The 21,373-nt window shown below is 50.4% G+C and overlaps 1 protein-coding gene and 1 long non-coding RNA gene across 2 annotated transcripts in view; one reads left to right on the top strand and one right to left on the bottom strand.

Annotated features, from left to right (window-relative positions):
- Positions 1–2,351: 2,351 nt before the first annotated feature.
- CRISPLD2 (cysteine rich secretory protein LCCL domain containing 2) overlaps positions 2,352–21,373 on the bottom strand; it is a 65,845-nt gene continuing 46,823 nt past the window's right edge. The window contains 2 exon segments of the mRNA NM_001100299.1: positions 2,352–4,731; positions 15,441–15,574. Of these exon segments, the coding sequence (NP_001093769.1) occupies positions 4,677–4,731; positions 15,441–15,574 (189 nt within the window). The 3' untranslated portion in view covers positions 2,352–4,676.
- LOC112442263 (uncharacterized) lies at positions 9,588–20,436 on the top strand. Its single transcript, XR_003030294.2, has 2 exons — positions 9,588–15,181; positions 20,302–20,436. It is a non-coding gene; the product is annotated as an uncharacterized lncRNA (long non-coding RNA).

Genomic DNA, 21,373 nt, shown 5'->3' with positions numbered 1-21,373 from the left:
GCGGTGGGAGGCAGGCCAGGGACCCTCAGGTCAGTGCTCAGCCCCTGGGTCACCTTGTGCGACGCCTCCTCTGTTGGGGTCCCCAAGCAGCATGCTGGCATTCAGCCTGCTCACACCACTCCTGCACACCTTTGCTGCGTCTCAGACCAACTCTGCAAGAAGGGAGCACCAGCTCCCTCCAAGTTGCCATTGTCTCCTCAGCCAGTGCATCTTTTGTGTGTTGGACATTTAGGGGCAAAAACTTCAGGACCCAGGGTTGCGGCATCCTGGGGGTTCAGAAGAACTTCCTGAAGCAGGAGAAAGAGGTGTGGGCACCAAGGAAAGCTGCAGGCTCTGTAGGAGAAAGGCTGGAAGGGCCGCTCCCAGTGCCCGGAGGTTGCCGTTGATTTGGGAGGGGGGGCATGTCTATGGCCTTGACAAAGCATTTGTCAGAAACCTGCATTTCCCAAACATCAGTAGTCATCATCTCATCTTTGTGATTTCTGTGACCCACCCACAGACCTGCTTATGCAGTATTTTTAAATCAACATTTAAAAAGCCTTAAATGGGAACTTCCTTGGTGGTCCAGTGGTTAAGAATCCACCTGCCAATGCAGGGGACACAGGTTTGAACCCTGGTCCTGGAACTAGGACCCTACTTGCCACAGAGCAACAGAGCCCATGTGCCACAACTACTGAGCCTGAGCTCTAGTCCAGGAGCCACAACTACTCAAGCCCATGCGCCCTACAGCCGGCGCTCCACAAGAAAAGTCACTGCAATGTGAGCCCAGGCCCCACAATGAAGAGTAACCCCGCTCGATGCAACTAGAGATCGCCTGCCTGCAGCAATGAAAACCCAGCGCAGCCACAAATAAACAAACTCTAAAATTAAAAAGCCGCAAGTGCATTTATTAAAAAGGAAAGCTGAAAATTCCCTGGTGGTCCAGCAGTTAGTACTCTTCAGCTTTCCCTTAGGAGGCAAAGGTTTAAGTAAGATTTCGCATGCCACTGCCAAAAAAAGAATAAAGGACCACTAATCCCACCATCCATGGGAATGAGAAGCACTTCTTACAAATAGATGGCCGGTGAAGGCAAAGGCAGAGCGTGGATGGGGAGATGAAAAAGGTCCGCCAGGAACCCCCAAAATGGTTTGTGGATGCTCGCGCTCGAAACACACAGAGACACACGACTCAACTGGACAAAAACGGACTGGCGCCGGGGAAGATGACGTCTATCTAGGGCTGAGCGGGGTTTCCCCCTCCCCAAATTCATGTGTTGAAGCCGTAATGCCTGCTATGTCTGTATGTGGAGATGGGGCCTTTGAAGATGAGCGTGCTCAGTCGTTTCTGACTCTTTGGGACCCACTGGACTACAGCCCTCCAGGCAAGAATGCTGGAGTGGGCTGCCATCTTCTCCTCCAGGGGATCTTCCCAACCTAGGGACTGAACCCGCATCTGCCCGCACTGCAGGCGGATTCCTTACCACAGGGCCACCAAGGAAGCCCTTCTGGAGATAACTAAGGTTGAATGGGAGTCTACATGGCAGGAATTGATCCTACAGAACCCGTCCTCCTAAGACGAAAAAGAAACACTAGGAATGCTCCAACAGAGAAGACTCAGTGAGAAGAGGGCGCCTGCAGGCCCAGAAGAGAGGCCTGAGGAGAGCGGCCCTCTGAGCCTTCATCTTGGACTTCCGGCCTCCAGAGCTGTGGGGTCCGCAGACTCTGCGGTGGGAGCGCCGTGGGCAGCCGAGAGGACTAAGACGCTGATGGAGTGAGGGTAAGGCTGTCATACTCACCACGCCGTGCGACTAGGTGGTCAGGAGGCAACCCCTCAGGCCGCAGCCCAGCCCGGCCGACCGGAACCCACAAGAACGCACACACCCACGTCCTCACACACACATGCCTCCACGTCCCCACGTCCTCACGCCCCCATGTCCGCAGCCCCCCAACGTCCTTAAGCACACACGTCCTCACGCATACACGTCCTCGCGCCCACATCCTGGCGTCCCCACGTCCTCACACCCCCACGTCCTCGCGCCCAAATCCTCACGCCCTACATGACTTAACGCTTTACGCACATCGGAGATAGAAATCCTTCCACGATTAGCGTCTCCACGCCCGTGCGCCGCGTTCCCGGGAGAATGGCATGGAAAAGAACAACCAGCCTGTTGCTGCTGCTAAGTCGCTTCAGTCGTGTCCGACTCTGTGTGACCCCATAGACTGCAGCCCACCAGGCTCCCCTGTCCCTGGGATTCTCCAGGCAAGAACACTGGAGTGGGTTGCCATATCCTTCTCCAACCAGCCTGGAAGGAGCTTTTAAACTTTTTATTACACAGATGAGGTGTGCCCTTAAAAGATAAGTCCCAGAAACGTTTTAGAAATAAAATCAGTTTTATTGAAATGACAGCAACGTGGTCCCTGTTCAAGCGAAGCACACATAAATTTACAATAAATTTTTGTACATAGAAAGTAGTAAAATACATCATTTTTCATAGAAAAAAGCACACATGTAAGCTGCGGGCTGAGTGAGCCTACAGACAGTATGAAAAACCAGAACATGACGGGAAAAACCGGAAGGAAACCAAAACTTTCTATTTTGGGGGTCCCAGTAACACTGTCGGCCAGATTTATCATCTTATGGGTGAGGTGCTGAAGGCGCCGTAGGCACTGTTAAACATTAAATGAGAAGGAGGTCCCTGATTAGTAGGAGAGCTTCTCCTTTGAAGCCCTGTGTTCATTTCTGGAAGATAAATGGTTCCAGTTTCGAAATGTTTGTGAGAGTGAAAGAGATAGCAAGACCTGGTTCTGGGCAAGGAGTTTCTAGTCCATTATATGGGCCAGTTAATGAAGGAACTGGGAATTTTACTTTTAAATGATAGAGTTCACTCCTATTGGATGTTTCAGACTCCCTCGGGCAGAATGCTTCAAAAGCAAACCTGAAATTCCCCTGTACTGTCACTAATGCTGAAAACCCAAACTCAGAGTTTGGACATGGTCACAGCCACCAAAGCCTGGTGACAAGCAGAAGCCCAACAGTGTAATACCTAGCTAGCATCTGATCCAAGGACTCAGATCTTTGGCAGGGACAAGATGAGTATCTGACAGTCTGACCAAATTCTTCCACTCTGACATTTGGAGTCGGACAGTCAGTACTTATGAATTATAACAAGCCCATAGTGTGCAAAGCAAAAACAGTCCTGCTCATTTCAGCTCTGTCAAGGTTAACAAACTTCTACAAACTCCCTCTAGCTGGGAATAGTATTTAACTTCTGTTTCTGCTCTAATTACGGATACACTAACGGAAGCAACCAGCTTGGTTCCTCAGGTAGAGTTCCTTGTCCGGACTATCTTAGTTTTTTCTTTTTAACTTTTTGCTAGCTCTTTTGCCTTCGAAATATGCTGATTGAGGGTGAAATCAACTTTGAAACTGGCATTCACGAAAGTGATCTTTTGGCCAGTCTGGTGGTGGAAGGTGGAATTTTACCTTCTGCAAAGAAACACTATTTACAGAAGGGTTTTTTATTTCACTGTGGGTTCGGGTCGAGGCTTATGAAGTTTTATATGGCAATGGGAGCCAGAGAGCACCACGCTCCTCGGAGCCTCAGAAACATTTGGCAAGAACCGTTCCACAAAAACAGGAAGAGAAATCCCCCGCGCGTGTTACCATCTCTTGTTATTATGCTGCAAGATGGTTTCATAACCACAGGCTGTGTCTCCTTCCAGAGCTGCTAACCTCGGCGAGGAATGTACTGAAGAATGAAGCCATTCCTCCCACTGCAGAAAAATAGGTCATCTGACGGATGGGGAATCTGCACACTTCAGTGCCATTTTAAAGGCAGCAACTAAACAGCCCTTCTTTGGCTGTTTTTAGACATCTTGGTGGGACCCACAGAGAACGAGGGGTTGAAATTAAAAGGTGGGCTTCATACAGAATCACTTACTAAGCAAAGACCCTGGTGGGAGACAAAAAAACTAGTCTGGGTGGAGTGTGAGCCGCAGTGAGGAGGGGATCAAAGAAGGGTCCTGGTTTGTTAGTCCTCAATGAGACCAAAGGTCGAGCAGACAGACAGGCCACGTGGACGTAGGGAAGGACCAAGACAAGACACATCTCTGGAATTAGGGCTGAACTTGTAGTCAACCAGCACTGCTGTGTATAGAACCAGCCCGCATGCAGCAGGACGGGAGCAGGACAGGCGCCAGGGCAGAGTCCCCCAGACCAGCCCGTTTGTCTGACCAGCAAACATTAATCCCATTTTCACCATTGGTAGGGACAGATTGTGTTTCTGAATGTTTTAAATAGCTACCTCTACTCCATCCCTGAAACTCCCCCGCCCCCCGAGTGTTCTCCGTGCGCCTCTTCCCATGGCCCCAGTGCCTCGCGGTATCAGCTCCAAATCCTTCATTCTCTCCTCCGGTAGGAATCCTCTCTGCGTCCATAGAAGGACGCCTCTGCGGGGAGACCCCCGGGCCTCGGCAAGATGATCACCAGCTGTCTGCTCAGGACCCCAGGGATGCTCTCTCTTCCAGGTGCGAGGAGCTGAGCCCAAGGCACGGCAGATGGGACGCTGGATGCCAATCAAAGGAAGCTTCCCGACTCCCCACATTCCCGGCCCACCCCGCCCCATGACAAAATAAAAATAAAAAGAGAACCCCTGAAGCCGTCTTGAGGACGCGCCCTTCTCCCCAGCCCTGCAAGTTCACTGCCTGACGGCAAAGATGCGGAAGGCCTTTCCGTCTCTAGGGGTCCTCAAGCTGAAAAAGAAGGAAGAGCGCATGTTACCGAAAGTTCTGCAGGGATCGAGCTGGGGTGGGGGAGCTGGGTGTCCACAGGTCCCCTCAGTGGAAGCAGTGTGGCCAAGAGATGCTTCCTAAAGCTACAGGAACAGGGCTCGCCCCGGCCAGGAGCAGTTGGCAAAGCCCTCTACCTCTGCAGACACACCTGGGTCTGAATCGAGGTCTGGGTTGTTAAGGTGTTTCTGTTAACTTGGAATTGGCTGGCCCCCGTCTGTCTGAACGCAACTCAGCCTTTAGGACTTCTGCCTGGTTTTGCTACCACCTGTCAACCCAAAGAGAAACCACCTGCTTGACTGATTAACAGGGTGGTGTTAAAACAGTAGTGCATGTATTCCAGTTATTAAAAGAGGCACCACAGTTGGGCTCAGATATTGTATAGGAGTGTAGAGAAAGTTGCTCAGTAGTGTCCAACTCTTTGCGACCCCATGGACTATACAGTCCATGGAATTCTCCAGGCCAGAATACTGGAGTGGGTAGTCTTTCCCTTCTCCAGGGGATCTTCCCAACCCAGGGATTGAAACCAGGTCTCCCGAATTGCAGGCAGATTCTTTACCAGCTGAGCCACAAGGGAAGCCCTGATGTGAAGAACTGACTCACTGGAAAAGACCCTGCTGGGAAAGATTGAAGGCGGGAGGAGAAGGGGATGACAGAAAATGAGACGGTTGGACGGCATCACCAACTCGATGGACATGAGTTTGAGCAAGCTCTGGGAGTTGGTGATGGACAGGGAAGCCTGGCATGCTGCAGTCCATGGGGTCGCACAGAGTCAAACACAACTGAGCAACTGAACTGAACTGAACTGAGCTGTAAAGGAAGCATTTTCTATCCGCCTTTACCTCCCTCCCACAGTGGAGCCATTTGTATCCCTATTTTGCAGGCAAGAGTATGGAGGCAAGGAGAAAGTCAGTTTCTACAAGTCACACAGCCAGAAAAAACCACCCTCTCAAGATGGGAGCTAAATCCTTTTTTAAAAAGGAAAAAAACAAAACAAAACAACCACCACCACCCAGCTTCATTGAGATACAACGTGCCATGAAATTCATACTTTTGAAGTGGACGATTGAGTGACTTTTAGTGACTGGGGGGCTATGCAATCATGTCCACAGTCCAAGTCACTACAGTCGTCCCCGGAAGGTCTCTGGTGCGCGTTCACAGTCACTCCCCTGGCCGGTTCTGTTCCCATGGACCCGCCTCTTCTGGACCTCATGTCAGTGCAGTCACACAGTGTGTGACATTCTGATTGGCTTCTGTTCTGGGCATGGTGTTTTGACGTTCACCCATGTTGTGGCCTCAAAACACCATGCTCAGAACAGAAGCCAATCACAGAAAGCCAATCATCCCTAAAGGAGAACAAGTCCATCCTAAAGGAACTCAACCCTGAATATTCACTGGAAGGGCTGATGCTGAAGCTGAAGCTCCAGTACTTTGGCCACCTGATGTGAAGAGCTGACTTGTGGAAAAGACCCTGACACGGGAAAAATTGTGGGCATGAAGAGAAGGGGAGGGCACATAAGGAGAAGGAGACAGCAGAGGATGAGGTGGTTGGATGGCATCACTGACTCAATGGACATGAGTTTGAGCAAACTCCGGAAGTCAGTGAAGGACAGGGAAGCTGCAGTCCACGGGGTCGAAAAGAGTCGGACACGACTTAGTGACTAAACAACAAAACAGCAACATGTTGTAGTGTGTTCAGCACTTCATTACTTTTCTTACCAAGTGATATTCCATCACCTGGGTAGATCACACACCATTAATCCCTTCCTCAGTTGATGGACTTTAGATTTCTTCAATTTTTGGCAAATATAAATGACGCTGCGATGAATATTTGCATACAGGTTCTTGTGTGAATGTATGCTTTCAACTCCTTGTGGGTATATACATGCGAGTGGAATTACTAGGTCGTGTGTTAAATGTATGCTCAACTTCTTAAAAACCTGCCAGACTATTTTCCAAAGCAGCTGCACTGTTTTCCATCCCCACCAGCGACACATAAGCATCTTCCAGCTTCTCCACATCCTGTCAACATTTGTTTTTGTCCCTTTTACAGCCATTGGCTCCCTGTACAAAAACAGCTTCCTCGTGCTTTTGATCCAACTGCATAGTATTCTCTCGTAGGAAGCTATCGTGTACTCACTCGCTAAGTCATGTCCGACTCTTTGCGACCCTGTGGGCTGTAGCCCACCAGGCTCCCTTGTCCATGGGATTTTCCAGGTAAGAATACTGGAGTGGGTTGCCATGCCCTCCTCCAGGGGATCTTCCCGACCCAGAGGTCAAACCCGTGTCTCCTCTGGCTCCGGCACTGGCACTGCACCACGCTATTATCATATAGTTAACTGGGTCCCTGAGGATGGATATTTAGCCATTTCTAATGTTTTGCTTTTGCAAACAATGCTACAGAGAACAACCTGGTCCATGGGGCTGCCTATATCTATAGGAGGGCACCCAGGGATAAGCTCCTAGGAGTGGAATTACTGCATCAGAGGAATGCCCACTGGTGATGTGGGCAACCTGCTGAATTGTGTTTCAGGAAGGTTACCGTGATTCACAACCTCCTCAACTACGCACGGGGTGGCCTGTTAACCCACATGCCTCCAGCACAGCCCCTCATGTGGCTTTTTTATTACCATTCGTATTTTTTTGGTTGAGCTGGGTCTTCTGGAAATGTGTATCAGATGGGAGCCCTTGGCAAGAGGGGGCAGTGGAGAAAGTCCAGAACCCAGAAACGACGGAATGTTGGTGCCAGAAGCCCCCATGGGCCCACAGAGGCAGAGGGTGGACACTGTGGTGGGGGCTGCGGCGACCCTGGCTGCCCTGCAGGTTTCTCAGAAGCTCAGGGCCCCCTCGGGCCTCTGGGCTGCAAGACTTTCCTGGATTCTCTGCCCAAATGAATCGTCTGGGAGAATCACTCAGAGCCACAAGCCAGGGACAGGGGCCACTCAGGCTGTCATCCAGACGGGAACCCTAAGGTTCCTGCCAGACATCCCCACTGAACAACCACCCCACCCAGAAGGCACAAGCAAGCTCTGCTGAACGGGCTGTTTATTTCTCAGCACATCAGACAGTGGGCCAACTGGGTCTCATGTGCCATCAGGTGGGTCCCTCCTGCTGCCTCAGGCAAGGTCCATGCTTCAAACATTTACCAAGCTCCAGTTCTGCTAGCAAAGTGGACAACTGTGTGGGTCTGATGAAAACCAAGTGTGACCTGATAAATTATAAGACAACCTCCTTTTCTAAATCTCACCCTCTGACTCTTTCTAGGTTAGTTTGTAGCTCCCAAGAGGGAATGTAAACCAGCACATTTCTGAACAATTTTCACCAAAAGTGTTGGATGATGTTCCCAAAATTATTGAATAATTTTCATAAAGGGTATTAAAAATCCTACAACTGGTTCTGAACAAATAGCTGAACTCATCATTTTGTCAGTCACTCAACCAGTATTTACTGAACACCTACTATGTATGGGCATTGGGGTGGGTGTCGGGGACACAGGGTTAACCACACCTGTGAAGGGGTTCTTACCTTCATGGAGCTTACGGTCTGGGGGTGAGAGATCAACTGCTAAATAGGTGTAGGAGTAATTGCAGACAGTGGTGGGTCCTGAGGATCTGGTTAGATCGGGGGCGCAGTCAGGGGGGAGGGTGAATGGAGACCCCACAGCAGGAAGGTGCCTCCTTGGGGAGCTGGCATTTTTGTGTAGATGTGCACAACATGAGGGTCCAGCCACGGGAGGTATAGGAGCTGCGAGGGCCCAGGGTTGGGTACCAGCAGGTGCAAAGGCCCTGAGGTATCCAGGAAAGAGAGCAGGCCAGTGAGGGGCACTGCTGTGACGAGGCAGATGCTGTACCAGGAGGGTGGGGAAGTGGGTGGGGTGACCTGCCTGATAAGAGCTGGAGATTTTTTTCTCAGCAGGGCTTGAACAGGAGAGAGACATGCCATGCATCACAGAAAGAGGTCAATTGGTGGCTGTGGCTATGCTGCTAACAGGAAGTTACCTAAGCAAAGTGTAGGGAAAGCACACAGGTTGTGCAAAGATGTTCTTTGCTGTGTTGTTTACAAAAAACAAAAAAAGGAACCAACCCAGATGTCAGCCAACTGGGTAAAGAAACAGTCCGTCCATGCAACAGAATATCATGGAGCCATGGAATGATGGTGTGGCTATGTCAGGCATGGGAAGTATTGGGAAGACACTCACAACTGTTGTTGACTGAAAAAAAATTAACAGAACAATGTGGGCAGTCTGATTCCTTTTTCTGTAGGAAAAAAAAACAAAATCACAAGGGAGTTCCCTGATGGCACAGTGGATAAGAATCTTCCTGCCAATTCAGGGGACACGGGTTTGATCCCTGGTCTGGGAAGATTCCACGTTATATGGAGCAACTAAGCCTGTGCACCACTACTGAGCCTGAGCTCTAGAACCCATGAGCTGCAACTCCTGAAGCCCATGTGCTCTCGAGTCTGTGCTCTGCACCCAGAGAAGACACTGCAAAGACAAGCCCGTGTACCACAACTAGAGAGTGGCCACTGCTCGCCACAGCTAGAGAAAGCCCTCGGAGACGCAGCGCAACCAAAAGTAAACTTAATTAAGAAAGCTAAGAAATAAACTGTTACTGTGCAAACAGAAAAAAAATCTGGAAGGAAACCGCTAGAGTGTTTACAGTGGGATTTTCTGTGATAGTAGTTTCTTAAAACTATTTGCACTATTTCTTGAAATTTCTCTAATCTTACTATGAAAAGTTAGGGGGTGAGGAGGAAGAGACAAAGAGAAAGAAAGGAAGGAAGGGAGAAAGAAAGAGAGAGAAAGGGAGGGGGAAGGGAGGGAAAACCAGCATAAAAACCCCCTCTGAGAACTGGGGAAGAACCGGAGCTGGCCTGGGAAGCCTCTGGGGCATCCCCAGGGTCACTGATCTACTTGACGAGCTGGGATGGGAGCTCTGGGAAAGGTTGAGGCACTGTAGCCTCGGGTGGTGTCACAGCCCAGCCCTGGGGAGTGAGTCCAGGCTTCCGACGGCCCCTCGCCTGCCCTGGGCACCAGTGCTCAGCTCTCCCAGCCAGCGGCTGTGTCTGGCACACACACCGCCGCACCCCACTGCCGCCTCCGTTCGTTATGTAATCTTACCCCATCCAGTCCCCGCAGCCCCCTGAGAGATCTCCAGGGTTCCTCCCACTTACAGAAAGGAAAGCAAGGCTCTGAGAGGTGACGTGATTTGCCCCAAACAGAACACCTGTTCCAGGTGCAGCTGGGACACGGATGCAGCTCTGTGGATGCTCTGGGACCCTTTCCCAACCCTCATCCTAAATGGATGGGCTGTGGCCACACCACTGCTGAGGACCACACTGGCCAACCCCACATGGCAGTTGGGGCTCAAACTCCGGGAGCCCCTTGGGAGGGGGGAGGTTGCAGGTCCGCCAGGAGCCAAAAGCATAAGGCTTTTCCTGGAAGCTCACTCCTGTGGGCGAAAATTACTCAGGGAGGAAGTGGTTGGCGTTTGGCAGCACATGACAGAGACTGGATTAAAGAGAGAGGACAGTGTACCTCTGTCCTGGGATGGACGGTCCACTAGTTGGCAGCTAACCCCGGGGGTATGGAACCCAGCAACAAAAGGATGGCAGAGGATTGCTATCCTGGCTTTAAATGTGCAACATCTTTTTTAGTACTAAGCAATATCACTTATATGCATACATGAACATGTATGTATTTATATGTATAGCGTATTATACATACATAAACATTTTTTTAAATATTCTAATCTGTTCTCCCAGATTCTCACCCTCTACTGATCTTCCAGGAAACTTCAAGAGTCAGACAGAAATAGTTCCAGATCTTATCTATCAGACCTTGGGGTGGTTAATCCATTTCTCTGAGCCTCAGTTTCTGCTTCTGAGGACAGAATTTGCAAAAGCACCCCCTCCTCAGGGGCCCTGTAGGAGGTGAATGAGCTCATCCAGGGAAGGTTCTGGGTCAGTGCTGTGCACTTGACCGGAGCTCAAGCCCTGGGCCATGGACAGCGTCACCCCACAAGACTGAAACCACATTCTCCCATCAAGGGAATGGTGGGCAGGTGCACGGCGGTGAGTGAATTATCCATGCATTATTATCAGTGTGTCCTTACAATGCAGGAGACTCAAGTTTGATCCCTGGGTCAGGAAGATCCCCTGAAGGGAATGGCAACCCACTGCAGAATTCTTGCCTGAAGAATACCATGGACAGAGGAGGCTGGCGGGCTGTATAGTCCAAGGGGTCAGCAAAGAGTCAGACATGACTGATCAACTGACACTTTCACTTTCTATTTAAATAATATGTCTAGGGATTAGAAAAGAAGAGTTCCTATAAGCATTCTGTTAATCTCTGTTAACTGCTTTTTTTTATAACTTTTCCAGACTTCCCCTACCCCACCCTGGGCAATACACATAAAAATGAAAATGGAGATTGTATTTTTTTTCCCTAAAAAAATATCTTCTAAAATTGTTTTCTCCTAAAAAATATTTTCTATTTCATGAAATGAGATGAAGAGGTTTGAGGATTCCAGCTCTTATGAGAAAAGAGGAGTGCAAGTTTCCCACCAACACTTCTGTTTGTACATATTGAAACAATAATAATGTTGATTCATTGGATGAAATGAATGTACTCTAAATTCTCCCTTCTGTTTCTTTTTCACTATGATTACTAGAAACCTTAAAATCCCCATGTGTTGGGGAAAGAATCTAAAAAAAAAAAGTGGATATATGCACATGTAGAACTGACTCACTGTCTTGTACACCTGAAACTAACACAACACTGTAGATCAACTGTGCTCTAATCATTTGCTTCTAAATCCCCTGTGTGGCTCATGGTATGTATCTGTACATGCCCCAGTAGACAGAGGCCTCTGAGGACAAGAATTTTGGCTTCTTCTGACCCTGCTGTGGCCCCAGCCCCAGGGACAGTGCCCAGCACACAGGAGCTGCCCCATAAATGCTACTCCAGGTGGCCTACTATTTGGGTAAACATTGATCCACGTATATACCATCAACCTCTGTAAACAGGTCATTGTGACCAAGAGTATTATCTGTCATTGTTTGGTATATTTCCCAATCTCATTGTGAAATCTGTCTTTAAAATCAGTCCTGGCCTCAGGAAAAAAAAAAAAAAATCCTGAACTGATATTCTTCCAGATGTCACTTCTTTCTGAGAACATCTGGACAAACCCAGGTCCCAACATCTAAAGTTCTCCCGGATTCCTTTCCCTTCCATGCTTTCACGAGCACATGTGTGTGAGAGAGAGAGAAAGTGCCTGTCGTCTTACGTGGTCCCGGTTCTGCATGGTCATCTTTCAAAACTTTCAGGAAATCCTCTTCTAGAAAAAGACAATTGCTAAACTGAAGACACTTTGACGCAGAACCAACTTTTGGTCCGTGTACTGAGAATTCTGTTGAGGAGGTTTGTTTGTTTGACTGATTGAAGGATTCCCTAAATTTAAAGGTGGCTTTCTGTGAACGGGTGCTGTATGTCCAGTGTCCACAGTCTCCCTTGGGATAGCTATGATCACTCCAGGGGCCCTGCAGACACTGAGGACAGAGTTACCAGCCTCAGGCTGGGTTCCCACAGTCCCTAATGGGAACAGGCTCCAGGGAAATTTCTCAGCACTGGTCCGTACGCAGAGGGGCTCTGAGGTCCCATCTAAAGAAGGGGAGGAGGGGGCTGCCCTGCCTGGGGCAGCCAGACATCTCTGCAGGAGCCACATTACCACAGAGGCCCCTCCTGACAGTAAGATGGGGCCCTGCTGGGTGTGCTCGGCTCCCGGCACCACCCTCCACAGCAGAGACGCCTGTGCCCTGCTACTGAAGTTGTTATTTCTGCACTGTCTGTCCTGCAACCAGGTGACAAGTCCCAGGGGGCGGAGATGGGGACTACGTGTTCCCCGCTGGGTCCCAGTGCCTGGGACACTGTAAGGGTTCACCCCATGTGTGACACCTGATAGGTGAGAGCATGCGGAACGGATGGATATCAGGATGAAAGAGTAATTCCTGCACGATGCTTTCTCCCTTGTCCTGGAATAATCCATGTAGGCTACTTCCTAGAGTCGCGTTACCTGACCCTACGTGAAAAGAACCAAAGCGTCCTGAGGTTCAAAACTGGCCTTGAGGTGTCATAACGGCCAGACCAGCGGGTCTATTAGACACTTGCTCTAAGCCGCTGGTGAGCGCTTTGCACATACTTTCTCATTTAATCCTCACAGCAGACACTGACGGAGGCCTGGGGAGACTGCCTGCCCCAGGACACCCGGCTGACGAGCAGTGCAGAGGGCTCCCAGCTGCCCTCAGACCCCATGTTCCCTCTGGGCTGGCCTCTCCCCTGCACACGCAGGGCAGACTACCCCTGGCGCCCACCCATCCCGGCATGGGTCTGGGCCCCCGCAGATACACTACCTCACAAACTATCAGAATCACGGACAGTGCAACTGTGTGTGCCGGGACGTGGCCACCCTGCATCACCCCCTCTGGCAGTAGCGGTCACCCTCCAGCAGGAGTCAGGGCCCCCAAGGGGAGGCTACGCTCCCTAAGTGTCTGTCCCGGGTGGGCCAGAGAATGTGCTTCTCTAGCAAACTCCCAGTCAATTTGGATGCTGCTCTGCAGAGCCTACTTGGAGACCCACTGTTTTCCCCAACACTGGAGGTGGCTGCTATCATTTTCCCTCTACAGGTCGGGAAGCTCACCACAGAATTCAGCTGATCACAGATTTCAGCCTGCACGACCTACTCAGGGGGAAAGAGCCCAAGAAGGAAGGGAAGCAAACTGTCCGCTCAGTAGAACCTGTCTGAGTAGTGGGCATCAACCACTCCGGGGCCTGGGGAAGGCTGCCTGCAAGACACAGTCAGCCCTCTGTATCCATTCCACGTCCACCCGTGGCTGTGGAGTCCATGGATGTGGACGGCCTCCTGTTCTTTGTCATTGTATATAAGGACTTGGGGGCTTCCCTGGTGGCTCAGAGGTAAAGAATCTGCCTGCCAATGTGGGAGACGTGGGTTCGATCCCTGAGTCAGGAAGATCCCCTGGAGAGGGAAATGGCAACCCACTCCAGTATTCTTGCCTGGGAGATCCCATGGACAGGGGAGCCTGGCACGCTACAGTCGATGGGGTCACAAGAGTCAGACGTGCCTGAACGACTAAACAACCACAACGACAATAAGGACTTGAGCACCTCGGGCTGGGGGATCCTGGGGGCCCTGGAGCCAAGGCACCGTGAGCATCAAGGGCAGGTAGAACGACAGCATTTCAGGCGGCTCCTTGGGCAGAGAGAACTACAGATGGACGGGGGCAGTCAACAGTGGGGAAGAAGGCACTTTGGGGGACCCTCTGTTGGTCCCCAGTCCTCCGTAGAGACCCCCCTGTGTCCCAGCCTAGGGTGGGGGTGGAGCTGCTGGGGCCCTCTCAAGGATAAGAAGGCCAGCCTATCAGCTTCTCACCAAGGCGTTTTCTCTTTCAAAGGGACACAGTGAACTCAAGAGATGGGTGTCCTGGGATTTCTTTCCAGCCCCACCAGGAAATTCCACCTAATCAGCTGCTTCATTTCCCTCCCATTAAATCAATGGAATTTCCCTTCATTAAGCTTTTCCCACACAGAGGTTGCAGGCTTTGAAGGAGAAAACGCAGAAGCCACTAACTCCGGGTGTTCGTGGCTGATGGCTGTGACCGAGCACACCCCGTGCGCCCCTACCCCCTGCCAGGATCCCTGTCATTTGATTCTGCAGGGTCCGCCCTTGCAGCGCCCCAGGAGGCTGGGAGGGTGCGGACAGTGGCAGAGTGCCAGGGAGCCACGACAGCCTGAGTTTCACGGGGCCCGGCACAGTCTGTACCCTTGACTCTATATGCCTTTTCCAAAGCGGTCCCCCAAGTACAACATCTTCATCATTTCCCCTGGAGTGGGCTAGCTGGCTTGTGCGCCCCCACCCCAAGTTCCCATGTGGACCTCCCAATCCCCGCTGCCCTCGGAACGTGACTGTACTTGGAGAAGGGGACTTCAAAGAGGTGATTAAAGTAAATGCGGTCATCAGCGTGGGCCCCAGTCCAATGTGGCTGGTGTCCTGGCCAGAAAAGCTGGGCAACAGCCCCATCAGCATTGCAACACCCCCCAGAGGTGGGGACTGTAGTTCTCCCCATGTTCCAGGCCAGAAAGCGGAGGCTTGAGAAACCAGGCAACCGGCTCTGGGTCACAAAGTTGGGAAGGAGCAGAGCCTAGGTCTGCTGCACTCCAGACTCGGCTCTTAGCTGGGTAACGGAATGCAGCTATATTGTGACGCAGCTAGAGAACTGCTGTGTGACTATAACTTGATCCCTTTGTCTTTTGAGGGGAGGGGCGGGGGGGCATGCACACATACATTCCGAAAAAAGGACCATGGGGACGCACACCAAAGATCTCTAACTCCCCCAGGTGAGAGGAAATGGGTGATGGTTTTCCTTGGGGCTTTTCTGACACCTCTAAATTGTCTACAAAAACATGCGCTGGGCAGACAAACAAGCTCTTATTTTGAAAAAAGAAAGGAAGAGAGAAGGACAGGCTTGTCCTGGGTGTTCTACTGAGAACACGCGCCAAGTCTGCCCAAGCTTTATATTAAAGGGCACTGACTGTGGCCCTTCTCCAACGGCCGCCACAGGCCTTGGGTGTTGAGTGTCCAAGAAAGCAGCCCTACCTTTCAGACTGGACTCCATTCCTGAGCGAGGCCACGTAGGTCTTCTTTTTATCCACGGGCATCACGTCCACGTAGCCCCCACTCTCGTTCCGGATGACCCCTGCGTGCACGGCAGTCTTACAGATGCTGGAAGTCTGAAAGTGCAGGAGGGCTTTGATTAGTGTGAAGGTCAGGCCTTCAGTCACGCCCTCATGGGGTCAACCGTGCCTTGGCTTGCTGGTTGGTAGGATGTTGACCCCACCAAACCCTAGGAAGTAACCATCACTACCTCAATTCCTCCGCGGCCTCTCCAGTGAGACCTGGCCTCATCCCTCATTCGTTCCTATTTTGACAAATATTTTCTGAACACCTACTATGTGCCGGGCACTGTACTAGATGCAAGAGGATTCGGGGGGAACAAAATAAAGGTTCTGCCTTCACGGAGTCAAGAGAGACAGACAAACAAATACACAAACGAGGAACTCACCCACGAAGAAAACAAAACCTGATCATGAGATAAGATTAAGGGGCTCTTTTAGAACAGTTAATATGGGAAGACTCCCACAGGCATGGGGACGTCTCTGGGAGGAGTGTCCCAGGAAGAGGGAGCAGCCCGTGCAAAGGCCCTGGAGCACAGTGAACTTGTCATATCCAAAGAATAGAAAAAGGGGCCAGGGTGGCTGGAACACAGTGAGTCAGACAGCAAGCAGCAGGAGAGGGGGGAGGAGGTGAGCAGGGGCCAGTCACTTGGGGCCGTGAGGGCCGTGGGGCATCTGGGTTCACTCCAGGTGCCACACAAGCCCCTGTTTCAAGCAAGGGCAGGAGATGCTGTTTTCTAAAGTCATTGAGTCATCCAATCCCTGGGTAGGACAATCGTCGGGTTCAACTTCCATTAGGGTCTTGACTTATCCAGTAGAAAAACGCTCTTCAGACTGGGTTGTCTGAGAGTAATTAATCAACGTTTCTCAAAGCTGGGGAGACTCATTCAGGGCTGGGGAGGCCAGTGCTTGTGAAAGATGCAGGCTCCTGGAGCTCACCCTGACGTACCTACAGACTCAGAACCATCCCCTCAGGTGAGGGCCAGGTGATGCTGAGGCCGACTCAAAGTAACACCCTTCTGCGGTCCTTTATCCAGCCTGTGCTGGACTCCGACGCTGGCCTTGGCAGCGAGCCTCCACCCTCACTGCAGCTGTGGTCTTTACCTGGTGATGCCCTTCCTATGCCCCCCGATTCCACAGATTTGGCTGCTCTGGGGTGAAGCCTGAGGCTGTGTTTGCCAGGTGCAGCCAGGGCTGCAGGCACGAGGGGGGCCGGCCCACCTGTGGAGTCGACAGGCTCCCACGGTGAGCAGAGCTGATGGCGACTGAGCTTACTGAATACCAGCCCTGGGCTGCTTTTGCTTGTCATCTCATTTCATCTTCCAGTGAGATGGGTGACTACATTACTCCCATTTTATAGTCCAGAAACACAGGCTCAGTGAGACTGGACAACATTGCCAAGGCCCTGAAGACACTTCATGGTTTAGTAGCAATTCCAAACAAGATCAGGCGAAGGGTCAAGTCTGAGCCTCTGTGGTCAGCAGAATAACGGAAATGCCCACTGAAGATGCCCACCCTCATTCCTGAAACATGTGGGCACGTGACCTGACACAGCACAAAGACTCTGAAGACGTGACAAAGCTAGGGACCTCGAGACGAGAGGGTCCTAAATTACCCCAGTGGGTCCAGTGGAATTCCAAGGGTCCTTGCAAGAGGTAGACTGGAGGGTCAGAGGCAGAGAGAAAGACCCAACATCCCTGCAGACTGCCAGCTCCTGCCACGTCCCTTCCAAATCCAGGCTATTCCAAACAAGCTGCTGGTTTTGCAGAAGAAGGAAAAAACACTCACAGTAGAAGGCCCTGCCCTGCCCGCTCCCTGGGAAGTTAATATTGCTGTTAAAAGCTGGAGAGTCTCAGAGCCGACTGGCACCCTCACACTAAAGATGAGAGAACTGGATTTCTTGCTTCCCACCACTGACTGACCTGAGGCGCTGAAGGCCAGTTTTTCTAATCCTGCGTGAACATATCTTGTCTTCAGTTCATACATTAAACAGATAAGGGCCGGATTCCTTAGCCTGAAGCAGGCTCCGGGACATCTGCGAGGCCCTGAGGCTGCAGGCAGAACTCTGTGGGCCTAGAGTGTTGGCAAGAACTTTCGAGGTTTTAGCACTGAGCCTGGGAAACCCAGCATCCCAGGCAAACTGGGATGGTTGGTCAACTTTATCAATACAAAGAAGCCTTCTCCACCCCCACCTCCTCGGAGGAAGGATCCACAACTTTCCAGTTCTCAGAAGGGTTTGTGTCCCTAGAAGATTAACAAGCAATAAGTCTGCTCCATCTCAAAGAGAGGCAGGGAGACTCTACGAAGGAAATGATCATTGTGGAATCCTCCTACGTTTGCTGTTTGCAGGGCTGAGCTGGGGCTCACTGTCCGCCAGTGGGCAGGACTGGGGGTTCTTCCGTCTCCCTCTCTGTATTGCTCACACTCTATGAGTGACCAGACCCAGGGCCTGCCCAGGAGGCATATCCTCTGACCACAGCTGCCAAGAGGCCGGGTGCTCCGGTGTTGGGGCCTCTGGGACGGTCCTCCGCCCCGGCCCCCGAGGGTGTCTGGGCACCAGCGGTACAGAAGTTCCCACGATAACAGCAGGCATGGGACCCTCACACCCAGGACCTCATCCTCCTCACTGCATGGGCTGGTAATCATCGCACACGCCTTCCACTGCTGATGGCAGACAAACACTCTCCTCCGCTTCCTCCTCCCACACGTCTCCTCTCACCTCTGCTTCCCCAAAGGTACAAGGTATCTGCTTTCTCTCCTCAAGACCCGAGGCAACACCAACTTCGTTGTTGTTCAGTCACTCATTTGTGTCCGACTCTGCGACCCCACGGACTGCAGCAGGCCAGGCTTCCCTGTCCTTCATCATCTCCCAGAGTTTGCTCAAACTCATATCCTTTGAGCCAGTGATGCATCCAACCATCCCATCCTGTCGTCCCCTTCTCCTCCTGCCCTCAACCTTTCCCAACATCCGGGTCTTTTCCAGTGAGTCGACTCTTCACATCAGATGGCCAAAATATTGGAGCTTCAGCTTCAGCATCAGTCCTTCCAATGAATATTCAGGGTTGATTTCCTTTAGGATTGAGTGGTTTGATCTCCTTGCTGTCCAACAGACACTCAAGAGTCTTCTCCAACACCAACATATTGGCAACACCGGTATCTGGATACTTATTCACAAGCACTATCAACAGAGATCTGGTCTCAGCACCCCTGCCCCCACCACTGGTTGGCTGGGTGGCCTTGGATGACCTATTTTAACCCTCAGAGGCTCTATCTTCTCAACATAAAGCAGGGATCATCATAGGTAATCTTTCTGAGCATTTATCACTACAGGCCAAGTTCTGAGTGTTTCAAGTGATTGATACAGTAACTCCCAGTAACCTACCCAGTATCATCATCGTCATCATTATTATTATGTCATCATCACCACCACCACTATTATTCCCTCTTAACAGAGGTTTAAAGACTTGCCCCAAATCACTGGGCTGGCAAACAGCAGAGTCAGGACTGCTGCTCAGAGCCGGCAAGCTGTACACTATTCCACAGGGTTCAATAAGACCCCGAGAGGGGCTAGCGAGGTGATTATGTAAAGATCACAGGCTAAATGCAGGCCTGCACACAGCAAGTGCTCAACAGATGTTAGGTAACAAAACAAACACCACCATAATCATTGCTCTTACCATCACCATTATCGAAAATTCCCACAGGACTGTCATCTCCAACCGAGGGGTCCTTAAAGTGCCGTCTCAGACCAGCAGCATCAGCACCACCAGGGAACTTGCTAGAAATGCAGATTCCCTGGCTCTGCCCCAGACCCCCGAGTCTGAAACGCGGTGGGGGTGGGACCCGGAACTCTGTCTGAACAAGCCCTCTGGGGATTCTGGTGCACATACGAGTGTGAGAACTCAAGGAGCCACAGAGGGAGATGGGACAGATCAGAAAACTGAGGTTCAGAACAGGGCAAGGCTCGTCCACCATCCCAGGCCTGTTTAATGTCACAGCCAGGGCTTGAGTTTTTGCATCTTCTGACCCAGACGTGGTTCACAGGCTGCACCCTGGTGCTCCCCCTGCCTGCAGCTCACCACAAAGTGCGGGGTCTGCCAAGGAACGCTCGCCGAGGGAGGCACTGTTGGGTCCTTCAAAGGCCTGGAGACAACTCTCCCAAAATAAATCTCTTAGCTAAACAGACATTTTCCAGGGGCATCATCATTTCCCAGAATACAGAGTGACCTAGAAACCGAGGCCAGAAAAGAGCCTCTGAAACGGGGTTAGTTTTCTCTTTCTTTCTCCCTTCCTTCCTTCCTTTTTTAAAAAATTTTCTCAAGAGATGTTTAGGCATTGACTACTGCAGTATTTTTATCTACTTATTCTTTTAACAAACATTAATTGAACAATTACTATACTCCAAGCCCTGTCATGGGCACCGGCACAGTGATGTCAAAAGCTCAAAATCCTAGTGAATAACTTAGAGACTGAATACAGGTTTTCACACAGGCCTGTTCACACCTGTGTATTCAGAAGTGCAGCAACATTCATGCAGGCAGAACAGGCCCAAAGACAAGACACGCCCTCATCTGCATCTCGCCTTTGCCACTGCCAGTGGCGTGATCTGGGGCAGGTTATTCTGAGCCTCCCTGTCCGTCTCTGTAAGATGGGAGTGACAATACCTAGTGATGATGTTTTTAAGAACCTATAACAAAGTAAAATGTAGCCTTATATTATTATTAAAATTTCATCAAGTTTTCCTTGCATTTCTAAACTTTTTTTTTTTTGCTTTATATGTTTAGCTGCTACACTGTTTGGAGCATATGGACTTGAATTTCACATCTACATTAATTGTACCTTTTGTGCCACTGCATAATGAATTGTCTCGTCCCATTCAGTATGTTTAAATTCCACTTTATCAGATAGCAATATTGCCACTCCTGCTTTATCTATTTGTCTTTTTGTACTTTACTAGAATCATCTTGCTCGTCCTTTTATATTTAAAGCCCTTGAAAATCAAAGACTTTGTCTTTCAGTAGCAGGTTGTGGCTTAAATATTTGGTATAACATTGATTCACATTGTTTTATTTCCTCATTAAACTTGTAGAGCTCCACTTTGGCTAAGCACCTTTCAAGGAGAAAAAAAAAAAAAAGGCTCATTTAAAGAGGAGAGGAAAAAAAGATGAGGGGTGGGGGGAGGTCAGTCATGAAGTTTGCTTTGACTTTATAGAACTCAGTGAGCTCACACTACCGGAGTCCAGAATAAATGAAGGCAGATGGAGGCAAAGGTGGGGGTGGCGACAGTGGATGCAGGGGAACTACAGAAATGAAGATGAGGAAAGCTGAGCAAAAACATTAGCTGGGGTTGAGTGAAGCTGATCTACTCATGGACTTTCAGATCTGGAGGATTCCCCGAACTAGAAAACCCCAGCCCTGGCTCATTCTACACAGAGGTGAATGGCTTGGTCAAGAAGATCACAGAGCCTGCTGGGCAGAGCTGTGACCGTATTCACATCTCCTGGGTCACCGTGTCCCTAAACCCTGGATCACAGGAGGGAGAGACCTTGTTCTGTAGGAGCCACATCTGCAGACTCTTATCTGTAAGATGGATAAACAACAAGGGCCTACTCTGGAGCACAGAGAACCATATTCACCATCGTGTGACAAACCAGAATAGAAAAGAGTATGAAAAAGAATATGTATGTGTAACTGAGTCACTTTTCTGTACAGTAGAAATTAACACAACTCTGTAAATCAACTATATTTCAATAAAACTTAAAAAACAACCAAGCTAAAGTTTCCTTGCTAAACTTAGGATGGAAAAGTGGAATATAATAAGAGTGGTTATCACAGGAGGCAAATTGGTGGGAGTTT

This window comes from Bos taurus, chromosome 18 (assembly GCF_002263795.3).
Source record: "Bos taurus isolate L1 Dominette 01449 registration number 42190680 breed Hereford chromosome 18, ARS-UCD2.0, whole genome shotgun sequence".
Lineage (NCBI taxonomy): Eukaryota > Metazoa > Chordata > Mammalia > Artiodactyla > Bovidae > Bos > Bos taurus.
Note: the sequence above shows the minus strand (reverse complement) of the source record. Positions and strands in the feature narration are given on the sequence as shown.